This window comes from Miniopterus schreibersii (genome assembly GCF_964146895.1).
Source record: "Miniopterus schreibersii genome assembly, chromosome: 13".
Lineage (NCBI taxonomy): Eukaryota > Metazoa > Chordata > Mammalia > Chiroptera > Miniopteridae > Miniopterus > Miniopterus schreibersii.
Genome location: NC_138113.1, coordinates 48,414,350 through 48,434,228, shown reverse-complemented (window position 1 = coordinate 48,434,228; position 19,879 = coordinate 48,414,350). Strand labels below are relative to the sequence as shown.

General features: G+C 37.8%; 1 protein-coding gene across 1 annotated transcript in view; it reads right to left on the bottom strand.

Annotated features, from left to right (window-relative positions):
• The window catches only part of DNAH6 (dynein axonemal heavy chain 6), a 174,978-nt gene that overhangs the window by 137,714 nt on the left and 17,385 nt on the right, over positions 1 to 19,879 (bottom strand). The window contains exons 5-11 of the mRNA XM_081157326.1: positions 17,743 to 18,013; positions 10,086 to 10,220; positions 9,887 to 9,998; positions 8,850 to 8,967; positions 7,433 to 7,601; positions 4,847 to 4,963; positions 2,491 to 2,691 (exon numbers count right to left, since the gene is read on the bottom strand). Coding sequence (XP_081013452.1) covers positions 2,491 to 2,691; positions 4,847 to 4,963; positions 7,433 to 7,601; positions 8,850 to 8,967; positions 9,887 to 9,998; positions 10,086 to 10,220; positions 17,743 to 18,013 — 1,123 coding nt within the window. The remainder of the gene's footprint in view (positions 1 to 2,490; positions 2,692 to 4,846; positions 4,964 to 7,432; positions 7,602 to 8,849; positions 8,968 to 9,886; positions 9,999 to 10,085; positions 10,221 to 17,742; positions 18,014 to 19,879) is intronic.

The window sequence follows — 19,879 nt, the reverse complement described above, 5'->3', positions numbered from 1 at the left end:
TTTCCTTTGCCTCTCTTAGATACAACATATATTATTTGTCTTGCCTTGCGAGCTAAATTTAAAATCTTTTTCTTTTAATAGATGAGTTGGACATATTCACAGTTCACTGTATTATTGATATATTTGGTCTCAACTTGGTTATAGTATTTTTAAGTGTTTTATGGTTATTTTGTGTTTCTTTATTTCTCTATGTGGCAATTTTTTTAACACCATCAGTCACCCATTCCCTTATTAACCTGTCATCATCTGATTTGCTGGTTTTTACTGGTATTCTTTAATTCCCACTTATATCTCAAAAGCAATCAATAAATGTATTCTACTTTCCTCCTCTTCCTTCTTTGTTTTTAAAGTTAAATTATTCCTATTTCATTAGACCATCCAACATTTACATATTAGTTTCCCATCTTTGTCTCTACTTCTGTTTTAGCCTTAGATAGATCTACAATTAAACATATTAAATATTCACCATTAGCATTTTTTATATTAAGATTTAATTTTTTAGCGCGGCCGGTGTGGCTCAGTGGTTGAGCATCCACCTAGGATCCAGGAGATCGAGGTTCGATTCCCCGTTGGGGCACATGCCAGGGTTGCGGGCTCGATCCCCAGTCGGGGGCGTGCAGGAGGCAGCCGATCAATGACTCTCATTATTGATGTTTCTCTCTCTCTCCTCTCCCTTCCTCTTTCTGAAATCAAAATAGACATACATTTTTTTAAAAAAAGAACAGTGCTCTGACATATTTCAAATGGTTCTTTTCCCCTCTCTCTGCTGGAACCATGAAGGGATTTTTCTCCAGTATTTACTGGTTGAGCTCTTGGAAGTAAACCTGACAATATTATGCACCCCCAACCCTTCATGACTGGGTCCCCTGGAATTTTGACTCTCAGAGTTGTCCATACTAAGTTTCCAGCGTTTCATCAGTTGCAGTGGAGGTCTTCCTGCCTGAACACTGGTTCCCCTGGTGGTTTCTGCTCATGGCTCTCTGTTCTCAGAAGCCATGTCTCCCTGTAACCACCTGTCTCCTCAGTCTTTGGGACTGTGGTTTGCCCTACGTCTTCACCTCTCTACTGATTTAAAAAGAGCTGTTGATTTCTCAGTCTGTTCAGATTTTTGCTTGTTGTTAGGACTGGAGACTTCCAAACTCTTTATATGTGGAACCAGAAACAGGAAGATCAGTGTTTCTGCCAAAGTTATCTTTTGATTGGAAGAAATTTATCATCTTCCAGAAAAACTCCTGATCAGTATCCAATTCCTTAGGTCCTTATATTTTTAAATGCCCTGTATTCTTTTATAGCCTTGAGACTTGAGGACCTAGCTTGGTTAACGTCCTTGATTCACACTTTTTATTTCCTTGATTTTATTTTTAAATGCTTTTCCATTATTGCCTTGTTTATATGTCGTTTTCAGAAGTGTGATTTGGGTCTAATTCTCTTACTTCTGTCAGTTATTTGGTCATTTTGATATTTGAAGGAATTTTTCTTTAGTTTTAAAAGCTAATAGTTTTAAGAAGATATAATCAGAGTTGATTGTTGTGGGACAATTTTCCAATTTACTCTGTAGGCCCTTTCTATATATCAATTCAGGTTTTTTCTTCTTGGTTATAGTTATGTGTTTTCTACCCTTTGCTTCGCTTTTCTCCTTCAGAGACTCCATTTGTTTGTTTGTTATTTCTCCTTTGCTTGTCTTTTATCGCAGTTATTTTCTCTATAGTTTTTTTTACATATATCTCCAGCTTACTTTCATTACCTTGGTTCTTTTCCTGTCTTTCTTATTTTTCCTACCATTTTTCTCTGACTAGTCAATTTCCATTTGAATTTATTCTCCTCTGGCACCACGTGATTTAATCTTCATTTCTGAGATGATCCTGTCTGCCCTCCCCCATTTCTATTTTGAATTCTGAATTTTGGATTCTATGTGATTTTACACATATTCAAACGTTTCTGTATATTTACTTCAGTTTGCAGTGTAGCTTTTGTTTCCCGATTTCAGGAGGGAAGGGAAGAAATATTCACCAGCTGTTTTAATCTTCACTTTCTGCTTTCTCCTTATGGTAGTTTTTATGTATTCAGTATATCTTAATTTTCTCAGCACATAGGTTTAGGGTGATTTACAAGACTTATAATTCAAGGGTATTCTGTCAGTGAAGCAATGGGTATATTGTTTATTTTTTGGTGGTGGGGGATCAATTGGTTCTTTTTTGTCTTGCAGGACCATAAATTTTCACCAGTTGTTTCACTTCCCCTGCATCACCCAATGTTCAAATAATGCTTCATCTTCCTTTTTAACCTTATTTTCTACCCCAGAAGTGCTGCCCTCTCAGATATCTTGTACTTTTAATTCCTCTTCCTGTTGTCAGTGCTCTGCTCTACCAGGACTTTTTAGAAAACCAGTTTACCATTTAGAGATTAAGTAGCATTCAATTTAAAGATAAGAAAGGAAGAAAATATACTGCTCAATTTCTTAAATATTAGTTTCAGTAAAAGTAAATATACCTTTATTTGAAAGATAATTGTGTGAAAGTTCTTATCATCTTCAAATACTGCTGATAAGCTTGGACCGAATCCACACGTTTTTTCTTCAAGTTTGTTGTTAATGTAAGGGCTGGTGAAAGCATCAAAATATGGGTCAGGCACGAGATTGGGAACTGATAACACAGTGTTTTGAAACTGATTAATTGCACCAGAAATACCATCCTGTTAGAGAGAAAAGAAGAAACATAAGTGTAAACACATATATCGTTATATTTATGAATATTTTTGAATTTTCTGAAATGCTAAAATAAATAACTCATTGAACCATGCCAGATACTATACTGATTGTAAGTATATGAGAAATCAGAAGACACAGCTCTTGCCTTCAGGAAATATATTTTCTAATTGAGAGGGAAACAGATAAAAATTTATAACACTTTATGATGAATTTTATATTTGAAGTATGAACAAAACACAGAAAGGTCATAAGGGAAGGCAGGTCAAAGTGGGTCTAAGAGAATCAAAGTTTAAAGGGTGGGCTAAAAGTTTATACTCTTTGAGCAGTAATTTCCATTCTAGAAATCTATCCTAAGAGAAAAAATAGATATGTAAATATAGATTTGTGTGCAAGGACACTTACTGCAGTATTACTTATTAATAAAAACTTACTAAAGAAATACCTAAGTGTTTAAAAATAGGAGTATGGTTAGATTGTAATATATTTATACAATGGAAAATTAGGAACCCTTTCAATATGGTGTCTCCAAAGATTAATTAATGACATGGGGAAAGCTTATGATAAATGTTAGGTTTAAAAAGAGAGAGAGCAGGATAAAACTGTTATATAATATTTCTTTTAAAAATGCATTTATACAATCTCATGGTAAATTAGGTGTGTTTGGTATTTCAGTAAGACAAAATTGAAGAAAATATAAAAATGCTAAAGGGTTATTCCTAGCCCGGCCAGGCGTGGCGCGGCAGCTGAGCATTGACGTAGGATCCAGGAGATTGCGATTCGATTCCCGGTCAGGGCACAGGCCCGGGTTGCGGGCTCGGTCCCCAGTTGGGGGCGAGCAGGAAGCAGCCGATCAATGACTCTCTCATCATTGATGTTTCAACTCTCTCTCTCCCTCTCCCCTCCTCTCTCTGAAATCAATAAAGATATATTAAAAAAAAAAGAAAAAGAAAAGAAAGCAGGGACGTCAGTCCCACAGCTGCTTAGAGATGAACTTTTCTGACAATTGAGGGAGCCTGGAAGTGGGTGAAGCCTCTGAGGAGACCTCATCCCAGCCAACACCTGAAAGGCAGCCTGGAGAGGTCCTGAGGCAGACGGGGAGCTAAGCAGCGCCCAGACTCCTGAACGCAGAGACTTGCGATAACAAATGCTTGCTTTTTTAAGCTGCCAAACTTGGGGTAATTTATTTCGCAGCAACAGAGAACTAAAACAGCAAAATTTTCCCAGATGCAGCATGCTTAAAAAGATTTAAAAAATGGTACTTGCAACATGGTGGTTTCTTGAACTTGTATTGAGGGATGCCTATAATGAATTCTAAATTTTGTACAGAATGTGTATGTTCTCTTGATGGTGTCCCCACCAAGCCTCTAATCTGTCTCAAGTTAAAGAAAAAGTGTTAAGGACCCCCTACTACACTGCTGGCTGGACCACAGACTGGGGCAGCCACTATGGAAAGCAGTATGGAGCTTCCTCAAAAGATTAAAAATTGACCTGCCATTTGACCCAGTGATCCCACTTCTAGGAATATATCCTAAGGAGCCCCAAAACCAATCACAAAGAACTTATGCACCCCTATGTTCATAGCAATGCAATTTACAATAGCTAAGATCTGGAAACAGCCCAAGCGCCCATCAGTAGATGAGGGGATAAAAAAGCTGTGGGACATTTACACCAGGGAATACTATGCAGCTGTGAAGAGGAAGGACCTTTTAGCCTTTGGCACAGCATGGAGGGAACTAGAAAGTATTATGCTAAGTGAAATAAGCCAGTCAGAAAAAGACAAGTACCACATGATCTCATTTACATGTGGAATATAATAAACAAAATAAACTGATGAACAAAGTGGATCCAGAGACATAGAAGCATGGAACAGACTGAGGGATCTCAGAGGGAAGGTGGGGAGGGGGGAGTGGGTGGGGAGAGATTAATCAAAGAACTTATATGTTTATAAGCATAACCCATGGACACAGACACTGGTCTGGGGAAAGCCTGGGGGTGGGATGAATGCTGGGTGGAGAGGATCAGGGGGGTAAAAAGGGGACACCTGTAATATTTTCAACAATAAAGATAAAGAAACTTAAAAAAAAAAAGGAAAGAAAAAGTTTTAAACTTTTAGATGTTGTTACATGGAGACACACACACCAGAAAGTCTTCCAAAGAAGGCTCAAAGAGTAGGGAGTGCACGGTCAGAATCAGTTCTGTGAGGAACATGGGGACGAGAGACTCATCTTCTTCCTGCCTCTCCATCATCGGGGTCCCCTGAAATGAACACATTTGCAGCGTTATGAAGACATGGGTACCAGGGTGTGCAATAGAAAACCTCTCTGTTACAAGAGGCACACAAACTTAAACTTATACAATTAGCTGGTTTTATAATGTTGGCATGTCTTTCAAAGAAGATTACCACAGAAATTAAAAAATAAAGGCTGATATTGAAAAATGACACAACATAACCAAAGAACTTATATGTATATACGCACAACCCAAGGACACAGACAATGGTGGGGAGAGGGACTGGGGAGGGGGATGGGACAGGATGGAGTGGGTCATTGGGGAGAAAAAGGGACATCTGTAATATTTTAAACAAAAATAAACAAACAACAAAAAAGAGAAAAATGACACAATGTAAAACTCCTCCCCTTGAAAAAACACTATCAACAAAATGGAAAGGCAAATAAGGAAATGAAAAAATATATCAGTAATGTATATAGCAGATAGAAGGTTAGTAATATTTAAGTAGAAATTTATTGATATACTCAATAGAAATATACACTAATATTATAACAATCAATACATGAATAGTAATGCACAAATGATCGATCAACCTCTTCCTCCTCCCCTTCCTGAATATAGTTCATTCAGTAATAACATTTATTGAGCATTTACTGTGTGAGGGAGCGCTGAGCATCCATGCAAACCCCACACCAACCATATGCAGCAGGTATCATTGCTACTCCCATGAGAAAACAGAATCTGGAGAAGGGCACATGGCTTAGTAAGTGGCAGACCCGGGTCTCTCTGATCGTCACACCTATGCTCTTATCCTCACGCTGGGGCAGCAAGGAAAGGAATGTAACACTTACAAGCAGTGATATACTACTTTACATCCATCAGGTTAACAAGGATGAAAATGAACGATCCTATCTAGCGTGCACGTGGGTCAACGCTCATTCTCAAACATTGCTAGGAAGGTCGTAAATTGACACAAAGCTTTCCAGGGAGCTATGCTTCAGTATCAAAGCCTTAACAGGTGAACATATTTCTGACCCAACAATTCCACAGCTAGGAATTTCTTCTAAGGGGAAAAAATCAGAGATGCGAAACATGTACAGACGAGGATGCTCTTTGCAGTGTTATTTGTAGTGAGAAAGTGACCAATAATAGAAAATTATTTACTGACATTTACAAGACATATAGTACATTTCTATGTGAGAATATTATATGAAAAATACATATCAACTTGGGAGATTTTTCACAAAACATTGCTAAGTGGGGGGGAAAAGGTGATTAAGCAGTAAATAAAGTATGATATTTTATTTCCCCCTTGGAAACAGTTATCTTTGGATAGCAAAGGATGCCTCTTCTTTGTACATTTCTGAGTTTTTCAAATTTTCTGCACGGCATATATTACTTTTACAGTTATAAAAACAAATATTAATTTTAAAATGTGATAGTGTTTAGAAAAAGGAGGACTTGAGAATAGGAAGCAATGAAAAGGAGTGTGCAACTAACATACAACTTTTGGAGAAAAAGGGAAATACGGCAGAGAGCATCGGTCCTTGAAGCTGCACAGCTGAGTTTCCTGGAGAGGAAGTTGAGAATTGGAGCTTGATGAAACCAGATAAGCATGTTTTGCAGTGTTACTAGGCATCTGGCCTGAAGCTATTATCCAGGATGGAGTTGGGGAAGGCTTACTGGGAAATGCGGATATGAGATAATATGATTTCTCTCTTAGCTGTGCTAGAATACACAGTGAAATTTGCACTACTTTGTCTCAAACATCTCAATTACTCTGCGGCTCTAAGGTCGTCAACTTCCGCCCGGCCGGGCGTGGCTCAGCAGTTGAGCATCGACCTAGGATCCAGGCGATCGGGGTTCGATTCCCGGTCAGGGCACATGCCCATGTTGCGGGCTGCAGCCGATCAATGACTCTCTCATCATTGATGTTTCTATCTCTCTCTCCCTCTCCTTTCCTCTCTCTGAAATCAATAAAGATGTATTTAAAAAAAAAAAATTAAAATAAATAAATTAATAAAGTCGTCAATTTCCTCCCGAGAGGGTATCCCCTCAAAGTACAAAGGTTTGCTTCATGATGTGCTTCTCACATCTAAACCACTGCTTCTTTCTTTCATTTATACCACCTCACTTGCTTCTCTCTGCCGGTTCATGCCCAAGATGACCCCCAAACTCTAAGCTTCTTGGGGGCAAGGGTCTTCTCTACGCTTTTCATCACTATATACCCAACACCCAGTGCAGGGATTGGTACACAGTAGGTACTTAAGAAATATCTGTTGAATGAACACATGCATAACCTTTAGCACATTCCCGTGAAGACAACAACATTTAGCACAGTGAGTGCTTTCTCTGTTAGATATCTGTTGATAATGCTGATTTTCATTCTGCCTTTTCATATGTGTATAGTAGGCTCTGATTATACTATGAAAGCCTCTATTCTCCATTTTTCCAGTACACAGAAAATAGCATAATCTTAATCTTATCTGGATATACCTTCTTATCAGTGACTTCGGGCTTCTCCTCAGTAATCCATTTTTGAATGACATCTGCTGAAGGTGTTCGTTTTAGCTTGTCATTGAGATAATTCAAAAGGGAGTTAACAGAATTTACTGTTAAGATGTGCATTGTGCTCTCAATTAGATAATCATTTAGACGAATAAAGCTTGAAAAGAAAAAAATACAGCTTCAGTTGTCTATAGTCACTACATATTTTTGAAAGTGACTCTAAAGTATTTACATTTTAAAATATAATTTCTTTTAATTTCCATTTTTTTATTATAATATCAGAGATTTACTGTCCAAAAGAGTTGTAACTGGACATTCTTCATTTTAAAACACAAACATATTCAAATATATAGCATCAATTTAGCTAGGCGTTCTATCTATTCAATACGATATTAATGAGCAATACACTTGGTATGGAAAAAGCACCTCACTTATCTAGCCAAAAGGGCCATGAGATTTTTTTTTTTTAATACCTTAGAGAAGAAATCAGCAAATATACATCTGTAACTTGCATTCTAAAGGTAAATGTGTGAAATCTTCACGATTGGATAAATGTTTGATGGCAATTGCTAAGCCAAAGATGCAAATTTTATGTTTCTTTACTTGAGTGCTGAGAATGTCCACAAGGCACTTAGAGTAACTTCTTATTCTGCTTATGTGGAGCCCAAGGGGCCTCTAGTACCTGGAGGCCAATGATGATGGCCTCAGGGACTGCTTCACTGACTTCAGTGACACAGACAATATTATTATATTATCTCACATATAAACTGATGCACCATTACCATTTATTAAGTAGACAGCTGTAAAAGTTGGACTGAGTAACAAGAATCAGTGTTGTATATAGTACCGCATACATTTCAGATAATGCTTGATGACTTTGTTTTCAAGAGTTACTTCTACGGATGAAGTTTTAGAAGGACGTGAAATCCAAACTCTGGAACAATGTTAAGTTCCAGTTGAATATACAATGGCAGAGCTGGCCCTAACGAGGGAGGGACCCCTGGTGAGGCCCTGGATGGCTTTCCTCCCTTGTCTCCCGGTTGCGAAACCTTCCCTTAGGGAAAGTGTGGAACTTTATGTGGCAATGTAGCTATGTACAAATCTCTGTGTGCCTGACTTCTTACCATAGCCGGCGCCATGCTCCAGCCTGGCTTGTGGGAAACAAAGCCTTAGAGATCAAAGAGGAGCCCTTGACCTTGGACATGCCCTCGGCTCTCTCTACCAGCTCGCCATGCCCAGCGGCTGCTCTGCTGAGGGGCAGGCTTCTGGGGCTGGACTCAGGTTACCCTATCCTCTAAATCCCTCATCGCTATTAGTGAATCCTGCGGTAAAGGCTTTAACTTTGAATGAAACTTGAGAATGACAGATGCCCTAATTTTTCTCAAAAGAAAGAATAATCACTTACCATGTCAGCCTCCTGCAATAACGCCTTTTCCTGGCCTGCTGTGTGTATTTCATGTTCTCAGAGTTTGAATAAGCTGGCAACTCAATGAGACCTCCAGTGCTTGACACTTTCTTACTAGCTAAGAACAGCAGAAGACACAACAGGAATTCTTGAGTGAAAATTCCATTTTTCCCCTCAATATGGATTGAAAGACAAGCAAAATTTAAAAAAACAAAAACAAAATGCTTTGGTTCATGATATAATTCAAACTTGGGGTAATTCAAACAGTCTAGTATCCAAAAGGATTTCACATCAAAGGATTTCAACTCAACCAAAGACTGTAGGCAGTTTATTCACATTCTCTTTAACAGGATTTGACCTGTGTACCCCGGTACCTCTTTTTTAGGAACACATTTACCCTCTTTTTCCAGCTACATTTTAGTTATACTTTAGAGTACACGCCAGCTGCGGCCAATCCTGAGATCCATCCAGTCCCTTAATTTTAACAAACTTATCGTCTATACTAGTAGGTTAAACATACCTTTAAGCACAGGGGCTCTGAGTCAACTATAAAATGCTTGTGAAATGGAAGCTCCGTAAGTTTAGAAATACTATATATACAAGCAGGGGTAATGCAAGGAAAATGCACTATTTACTGTCTTTCTCACCGTACAATATACACCAAAATCATAATCTATCCAGTACTTTTGGAAGAGCTGGAAATAAGATCATTAGTTAAACTTAAGAAATGTAGAATGAAAAAGAGGGACTACTTTAGAAAGCTGCCACTTCTGATCTGTTAAAGCTCTTTCCCCTCCTTACCTTCTTTCTGTTTTTTTTTAAAAGAATATATCTTTATTGATTTCAGAGAGAGGAAGGGAGAGGGAGAGAGAGAGAGAAACATCAATGATGAGAGAGTCATTGATCAGAGGCCTCCTGCACGCCCCCCCAGGGATGGAGCCTGCAGCCTGGGCCTGGGCCCTGACCCAGCACCGAACCACGATCTCCTGGACCCTAGGCTGATGTTCATCCACTAAGCCACACCGGCCAGGCCCTACCTCCATCCTCACAGTCGTCAGGAGTGAATCCTATAGCGCGCAGAGCAGTGCGACAAGCCTTCCTCACCACATCTTTGGACTCATTTCGAAATTCTTCCAGGTGCTCTGTCACCTAAACATTGATGATATGTATAATTAGTCATACCAAAGAAGCAACAGTAGAAAAAAGATCTTGAAACGTATAGACAAAGTTCCTTACCGTTTGCAGCCAGACGATTTGCGCGGCCTTAAATTCTTGCAGGGTGTAGGTGTGGCCTTTTTCAATATAACAAAGCCGCATAAATCTCAACTGATAACACAGTTCATTTATTTTAAGAAGGGCTGGTCTCAAATACTGAATGAAGATAGAAATATATCATTATTTAAAGAAACACGTGTGTGTTTTTTAAGTATAAAGATATTTGGAAAGCAAGAATGGCTGTTAAGGAACAAAAATACCTCGATATGTTAACTTTAGCTACACTTGCATACATTAAAAGGCACGCTTCTGAAATTTTAGCTATGAAATTGAGGACTCAGTAAATCTTTTTTTTTTTTTTTTTTTTTAGTTTATTGATTTTTAGAAAGAGAGGAAGGGAGAAAGAGAAACATCAATTTCAGAGCAAACCCTGATGGGCTGCCTCCGGCCCGCCCCGCACCAGGGATCGAGCCCACAACCAGAGCATATGCCCCAAGTGGGAATCAAGCCAAACCCCCCCAGGGCATAGGACAACACCCAGTGGAGCCACAGTGGCCAGGGCAGGACTCGGTAAATCTTAAATTTCACTAGGTTTGGCCAATGGCTACTAAAAGATTCTTTGTGTTACCTTCAAGACTTTACAAATGTCTAGTCAGCATGACAGTGGAGGGGCCCATCTATTGACCTAAAAGGCTGTGACTTTGTTTAGCACAAAGACAAATTTAACTTTAAATTTTCAATGGGTAAAAAGTTGCTGAAAAGAAAGTTCAGTCACTATTAAAAACCTATCTTGCAATGTGAGCTGGGAGAAGGAATGAAGTATTTGTGATATTCGGCTACATGATCTTAACTTTTCTTTCTCTGTGCCAACATCATAAATCAGACTTCTGGGCTGTTGGCTTTGAAGGCACATGCTCTAAGAACGAAAGACATTCACTCTGACTTCTAATCTAACCAGAGGAGGAGCCATTACATTATATAGATAAAGTTAACATTAATTTATTTGTATGTGACACGGGTTTATGTGTTACATGCTTTTCTAGGAGCTTTCAAAACAGGACTAACAACAGTTATTCAGACCAACATTTAGTGCTTTATTTATTCTAAGTGCAATAAAGGGAAGTTATAATGAATAGAGTCCTAAATGAAGAGAGTTTTGTGAGAAACCATTTGGAAGTCATATAGCCCTTAAGGTTCATCTCATGGGGGAATTTGCATAATAAAAAAGAAGCAAAAGTTTAGAGCCTAAGTCTATGAGTTGAAATAAGATACTAAATAAACTAACCAGGTAAGGAGTAGGGATGACTATGTAATCAAAATGGGGCAGTGAAAGCAAGGCAGTCTGGAGTCCTCTGGAGGAGGTGCTTAAAGCAGAATTATAAGGGAGAAAAAATATGGGTCCAGGTGGAGAGCAGAACTAACATTGCTGGTCTGCCAAAAAGTGACAGTTTTGACAGTGGGGAATTTTTTTGGAAGAAAAAAATACATAATCTAAGAAATCACTTTAGCTTAAACTAAATATCTGGCCATCAGCATAAAGGAGAAATGTGAAAGCCGTTGTGAATATAAGAGAGAATGGAAGTGTCCCCCATTCCCTCTCGCTGCTTTGTTTCTGCTGTTAGTAAATTTCAGATGGATCTGGGTTAGGTGGTTTATTCTTGGGCTGTTATATCAGTACTGTCCATTGAAGGTCATCAGATTAAGCACGATTTTACATTATTAGCAAAATTGTAAGAGGAGGAACAATCTGTCACCTTGATGGTGGGTTTCAATGTGTAAAGGATTGAGGTAGCTATCATTTTTGCTGCCCAGGACACTTTTCCTGACCTACCTACAATTTTTCTGGTGACAGAATCCCTCATTCTTTTGGGAGACTCATTAGCATGTGGTTTTGATTAGACAGACCCCTAACTTTCTTCATCACAGGAATGAGGAACTGGCACGTACCCAGGCCTGGCTTATCAGGGTACTCCTAGCTGTGCAGCGATTGGTCCAGGACTGGGCATGTGGCCACACCGAGCCAATCAGCGTTCTGCCAGCATCCCAGCAAGAGATACTCTCTTTTCATTAAAAAAAAATAGCTGCAACTAGAGCTGGGGTGGTGTTCATTCTAAGGGCCCAGCTGGGAATGAAACAGATGCGGAGAAACATAGAACTTAAAGACAGAAAAAGGAAAAAATAAAGATGACAAGATCATCATTTGAATTTCTGAATTCAGCCATGCACAAAGGTATTCACACCCTTGAACTTCCTTATTATATGAGCTTTTGTTTGTTATTGTCGTTGCTGAAGTTTGTTTAAGTGGAGTTTTTGCCAGGTGCACTGAAGTGAGTGTCAATACTTCAGAGATGGGAAATCAGTGTTTTTCATCTGGAGGCTGGTGAATGGGTCAGAAAGCCTATGGGGAAACATTAGAGACTTTGGAAGATAACTGCAGAAGAGCTGCATTTGCTATAAAAAAATTTTGTGAAAATCAGGGTCATGCTGAGGCACCCTGTCTTTGGTTGGAATGCAGGAATCCTTTGGATTTGCTAGCCTTGCATTCACCATGGCACCAAACCTTTAGTTTGCCCTAACCTGAGTCATCAGAACATCTGGGTGGTCTGTACAATTTGGCACTTAGAGAACCCACTACAGTTGTAGGTCTTGGTCCAGCCAGAGACTCTGGGCTCAGGTGCTCTCATTTTTAACCCAGTGTTGAAAATGCTTCAGCAAAAGGGACAAGGGACATCCCTTAACAAGTGGAGAAATAGTTATGTAAATCTATGACATTAAGAGTGGTTTGTATCCAAAGCAATGACTAAAAATTAAAATTAAAAAGATTTTAATTACAAAGGGACATTCAAATTAAAATAAATGAAACAATGTTTGAGTGAATGTAAAAATAAAAATAACAGAAAACTGCCTGAAAGTATCATTACAACAAAATAACACATTATTTGAAAACCAGCAAAATCATCAAGTACCTTGCAGGTTGAAATCATGTGCAGCATTAAATAATACTGAAAAATTAATACTAAATACACACCTAAGTCTAGAGAAAAGTGAAACCTGGAAATGTAAGAGACTAGAAGACGCTTACAAAAAGGAAGCATAGTCCCAGATGGCTTCATGGGTGAATTCTACCAAACATTTTTAAAAAATTAATACCAATTCTTCATAAACTCTTTCAAAAAACAGAAGAGGGAACATTTCCCAACTCATTCTATAAGCCAATATTACCCTAATACCAACACCAGACAGACAAACATATCTTAAGGAAATAAAAAAACTGTAGACCAATCTTCCTTATGAATATATATATGCAAATATCCTCAAAATACTAGCAAATCAGCCCTGGCCAGGTGGCTCAGTTGGTTGGAGTGTCCTCCCAGGCACCAAAAGGTTTTAGGTTCAATTCCCAGTCAGGGCACAAACCTGGAATGTGGGTTCGGTCCCCGGTCAGTGTGTGAATGGGAGGCTACCAATCAATGTTTCTCTGTACATCATTGTTTCTCTCTCTCTCTCTCTCTCTCTCTTTCTCTCTCCCTTCCTCTAAAAATCAATAAAAACATATTCTTGAGTAAGGATTAAAGAAAAATACTCGCAGCATCTGGCCCACGTGGCTCAGTGGTTGAGCCTTGACCTAGGATCCAGGAGACTGAGGTTCGATTCCTGGTCAGGGCACATGCCTGAGTTGCAGTTCAATCCCTAGTAGGGGGCGTGCAGGAGGCAGCCAATCTATGACTCTCTCTTTGTTGATGTTTCTCCCTCTCTCTCCCCTTCTCCCTTCCTCTCTCTGAAATCAATAAAAACATATTTTTAAAAAAATACTAGCAAACCAAATCTAACAATATGTAAAAAGGATTATACATAATGACCAAAGATGATTTATCTTAAGGATGCAAGGTTGGTTTAATATCTGAGAATCAATTATTACAATAGACCATACCAATGGAATAAAGGGGAAAATTACATGATAATCTCAATAGATGCAGAAAAAGCACTTGACGGGATCATAATGGCTTCACGATTCTAACATTCAACAACCAGGACCAGGAAGCAACTTCTCATAACATCATACTTAACGGTGAAAGACTGAAAGCTTTTCCTCCAGAATCAAGAACAGGACAATTAGTTCCGCTCTTGTCACTTCCATTCAACAGACGTTCTAGCCAGGGAACTTAGGTAAGACAATTAAATAAAAGGCATCCATACTGGGGAGGAGTAGTAAAACTGTCTTTGCCTATGATATATTCTTATTCGTAGAATATAGTAAAGCACCCCCCCCCCCAACACACACCAACCAAACTATTAGAGTCAATCATAAGTTCTGCAAGGTTTCAGAAACAGGCTCAATGTACAAATATTAAATATATTGCTATATTTTAATTACAAAGGAACATTCAAAGTAATTACAGAAGCTATATGTATATGTACACTATTTATATATTCTATATATATATACACTATATATGACATATCTAAGATGAAAATTAAGAAAACAATGCCACTTACAATGGTATCAAAAAGAATAAAATATTTAGGAATAAAGTTAACAAAAAAATGCAAAACATATACTCTGAAAACTGCAAAACACTGCTGAAAGTAGTTCAAGAAGATCTAAAAAAAAGGGAAGGTATTATATGGTCATGGACCAGAAAAGATAATAGTTAAAATGACAATACTTTCAAAATTGATCTACAGCTTTAAAGCAATCCTTATCAAAATCACAACTGGCTTCTTTGCAGAAACTGACAAGCTGATATTAAAATTCATGTGGAAATTCAAGGGGCCCAGAAGACTCAGACTTCCTAATTTCAAAATTTACTACAGAGCTGCAGTATTCAAGACAGTGTGTTACTGGCATAAGAATAGATACTGGCATAGATAAACAGAATAGAATTGTGAATTCAAAAACTCTCACATTTATTATCAGTTGATTTTTGGCAAGGGTGCCAAGACAGTTCAATGGGGAGAGAAGTGTCTTTGCAACAAATGGTGCTGAGACAACTGGATAGCCACATGCAAAGGAATGAAGTTGAACCCCTACCTCATACCATAAGCAAAAATTAACACAATCTGAACCAAAGACCTAAATGTAAGAGCTAAAGCTGTATGACAACTAGAAAAAAACTTTTGGGTAAATCTTTGTGACCTTGGACTAGGCACGTTTTTTAGACGTAACACCAAAAGCACAAGCTGTAAAATTAAAAATGGATAAAATGACTATCATCAAAATTCAGAATCTTTGTGCTTCAAATTATACCATCAAGAAAGTGAAAAGGCTGCCCAGATGGCGTGGCTCAGCAGTTGAGCATCAACCTGTTGTCCAGGAAATCGAGATCAGGGCACATGCAGGGGACGTGTAGGAGGCAGTCAATCAGTGAATTTGTACCCAAAATACATAAAGAACTCTGATAACTCCATAGTAAAATAGAAATAACCCAATTTAAAAATGGACAAACTAACTGAATAAATAGCTCACCAAATAGGATAAGCAAATGACCAACAAGCGTATGAAAAGATGTTCACTATCATTAGCGATTAGGAAAATGTAAATCAAAATCATGATGAGATACCACTTCAACCAGTAGGAATGACTATAATGAAAAAGACAAATAGAGTGATAATATGCAGAATCTGAAATGTAAAATTGTGCAGTGGGTTTGAAAAACTGTTTTGTGGTCCTTCAAAAGGTTAAACATAGACTCACTGACGGCCCAGAGATTCCACTCCTAGAGAAATGAAAACATATGTCCAGACAAAAACTTGTATACAAATGTTCACAGCAGCATTATTCATAATTGCCAGAAAGTGTAGGCAACCTAAATATCCATCAATATATGGATGGATAAATAAAATATGCACATCCTTACAATGGTATACTATTGGCCAATAAAAAGAAATGCTATGCTACAGCATAGATGAATCTTGAAAACATCATGCTAAGTGAAAAAAGCCAGTTACAAAGAACCACATATTGTATGGTTCCATTTTTATGAAATGTACAGAGTAGGCAAATCAATAGAGACAAAAGTAGATTAGTAGTTGCCTAGAGCTGGGGTGGGGCTTGGAGGAGGTAGTTAAGGAGAAATGGAGAGTGGCCAATAATGAGCAATTGAGTTTCTTTTTGTAGTGACAGAAATATTCTAAAATTTACTGTGGTCGTGGTCAATCAATTTTGTGAAAATACTAAAATCATTAAATTGTATACCTTAAGCAGGTGAACTGTATAGTACATGAATTATATTTCAATAAAATTATAAAGAAATGTAGGCACAAGTGCCAATAATGTTGGTTACTGAAAAAAATTATAAAAAGAAAATTTTAAAGGGCAGCTCCACATTTCCCCTCCACGTAGTTTGAGGGAATCAGCCCCGCCCCTTCAGTGAACTAATTGCAAATATAAGACTAGTGGTAAATGTGTGGGTAATTATAACGTCTAACAGATACTTAAGCCAACACAATGGGTCTGTTATTTAGGTCAATCTAAGATTAAAAGGATGAGAACTTTCTAGTCTGCTAGGACTACATTTAAGAGTAGATATTACCAAGGCCAAAACACTGATGGTATGAATGGTGAACTCTCAGTACATCAAATCAGAGAACAAACCTTAAGGATTAATAGGTTAATTTCAGAGACAAACGCAGGAAGAAATATTTTACATACCTAGTAACAAATTTATGAAATGTACAGTCTCCAACACATGGTAAAAGATGAAAGGTAGTAAAAAATAGTAAAACAGGTTCCAATGGCTGATGAACCCTTCATGAAATTAGAGCTCGGGGTTTAGTCTGATATCAAGAAGGATAAGAGTATTTTCCACAGCTCGGAATGCTTGATGGAATGGATGACCCGAGATGGTACATCTTATGCATTTGTTTTGCACTAAATCGGTTAGCCATACTCCTTTAATGTTCCTTTATTGTATGGCTGACATCTTGATAACAATCTTTCAGGTTATCATATGCAAAGTGAAGGAAATGACCAATAAAAAGCAAACCTGACGCTTCTGATTAGAGAGGGTGGTGGCTCAGTGTCACAGAAGTGGACAGCTGAGGACCCAGTGCTCTGAGCATGACGCTAATGGTGATTCCACTTCATCTCGGGAGCCAAGTAGAAAACTTCTAATGCAAGTTGAAATCAGTGGGTGAGCAGAGATTTTAAATATGGCTGCGTACCTTTGTGCAACTTTTTTCATGATTTACCTAGCCTCTCCTCCAGAGTAAATATTAAAAATTTCTCTAGTGTGTCAATCCGTGGTAGAGGAAAACATGCTGCATTGGAAGGTACTGGCCCATGAAAACAAGCCCCCAGATCATTCTGGACCATAAAGTCAGGAGTATCTCAAAGATGAGAGAAGGTAATAGGGGTTCCCAGCCTACTCTGTTTAAAAGGATATACAAATTTCCTGATCAACAATAAAGAGGGTCATGAATCCAAACCTGAGGCCACTTCTTATCAAAAGGGGACCTGTGCAACGCTCATATGTTTGCATTTTACAGCCCTAGTCAAATGTAGGCGCATCACCAGACTGCCAGACCCTTAAATGATGACAAGATGAAAATTGTCATCATTTAATTAATATTAATTAGCATATTAGATGAAATATTCTATTTCAGGGACAGTCTATGTCAACACCTGCAGCAGACTCGCACTTGTTTTTCCTTTAAAATACGATTAACAGATACATACATGATTAACAATGAACAAGTTGTCTTGCAGAGACTCTCGACAGACACTCGTCTTCTTGGAGCGCACGTTCTTCTTCCACACGTTAAAGGCCTTCCATTTCCGGAAAAGTGAAAATATGGGAATCTTAGTGAGTTCTCTGTGATATAGGTACTCCTGTTCCCATCGATGAATTTCGACATATTCAATGTCCTCATTATTATAAATGTGTGTCACTGCCTTGTCACTAATAGTATAGTAGTCCTTTTTATTGATGCTGTTATAATTTACAACTCTGCGAAGAAATAAGAATTGGGGAAAGTGAATAAAGTATTCAATGCAAAATTAAGCAATTACATTATTTTTGTTTTAAAGAAATAAAACATTTCTGGAAAACAAATATAATTAAATTTTTTTTAAAACTACTTTTAGATTGAATAAATTACTCAAGAAAAGGATGGGGGCTGCTTTTTAACAACAGTTGGTTTCACAACCTTGGTGATATAGTTCATAATTTCAGTTACACGATTTTAGAAAAACCAATTACAGATTTTTACATAATAGCCCCATATGAAAGCTACCTGGAAATAAGTTTTTATTTATAACCAGCTCTTTATAAACTGCTCAATAATAATAATGTAAAAAAGTTTTATACTACCCAGTACTGACAGAATTATGAGAAAGCAAGAAAACAGGAATTGGATAAGACTAGAATCAAGACCCAGATTAAGCTGAACAATAGGTCCAATTTATCATATAACAAAATGATTATTGAGAAATTATTTTTTCAAGATATCCCCTTTCAACTGTCATCAAGAGCATCCTTCAACCTTATACATTACAGGAGATAAATAAAGAAGAAAAGCAAGAATGGCATAAAAAAGGAGAAGAAATAGGTGAAGGAAGCAATGTAATGAGACTAGAAAGGGCCAATTCTCTAAAACTCCTTAAAATAAGAACTTGCCAACAGGCACATATATATTTTCTCTAATTTTAGCTCCAACATTGCAATGTTGAATGCAACGTAAATATTCAATAGTAGAACAAGTGTGAAATATATTATGATATAGCAAGTTATTAAAATATATTTAAGAATTTAAGAAAATAAAATTTATGAAGATTCTGTGGTAGTTTTGAACAATAAGATAAAAGTTAAGTGCAAAACAAAACCCCAATTGTTTCTATGTTAAAACTACACAAAAATTACATATACTACCAAAGACTGGACAGGAATACTCCAGTGAAAATCAACTGTTTCCCATGTCTATGTTGGCTTCTAGTCCTTAGCTTTACATTCTGAACCTAAAGTTCAAGGCCCTTTAATATAGTCTTCAGTCATCTGTGAAATCTCTGAAATTGCTGTATGTAAACAAATTTATGTACACAAGTTTTTAAGGAATTAGAACAAAATTCTCATGCACCTTGGTTCTGTTAATAAAAAAAAACAAGAACCACCCTGGCCAGTGTGGCTCAGCAATTAGAGCGTTGGCCCACACACCAAAGGGTCCTGGGTCCCAGTCAAGGGCACATACCTGGGTTGCAGGTTGGGCCCGGTCAGGTGCATGTGGGAGGCAACCAATTAATGAGTCTCTCTCACATCGATGTTCCCCCCACCCCTGCCTTCCACTCTCTCTAAACATCAATGGAAAAAAATATCCTGGGGTGAGGGTTAACAAAAAACAAACAACAATAAAAAACTAAGAACTATTGGCATAAATCATTTTTAATTTTCCATTTTTAATTCAATAAAACTAAGTAAAAAACTCTTTTTTTAAAAAAAAAATTAGGGCATCCCAAACCAGAATGAAGAGAAACCCAAGCCAAGCACACAAGGGAAGCTGGGGAGCTGATGGTGCTGAGGAGCGGGGACAGAGCCCTGATGGTCACTCTCCTAATTCGGTGCTGTAATGGGAAAATGTCAGCTTGCTCAGCTTTTATCGGACTCCACTACCTGACTCTGTCTATGTTCTAATCAACTCACACCAGAAATGTCTGGGAAAATACCAGGTATTATATGTTACTGTGAGGTGTAAGGGAAACATAAAATGTTTTTCGTTTTCTCATTGTCAACAGCTGAAGATACAATTAGGACATTCTTGAGAGGTGATTCTCTCCAAACTGTGAAATTTCAACTAGTCTCTTAAACTGAATCAACTTCAGA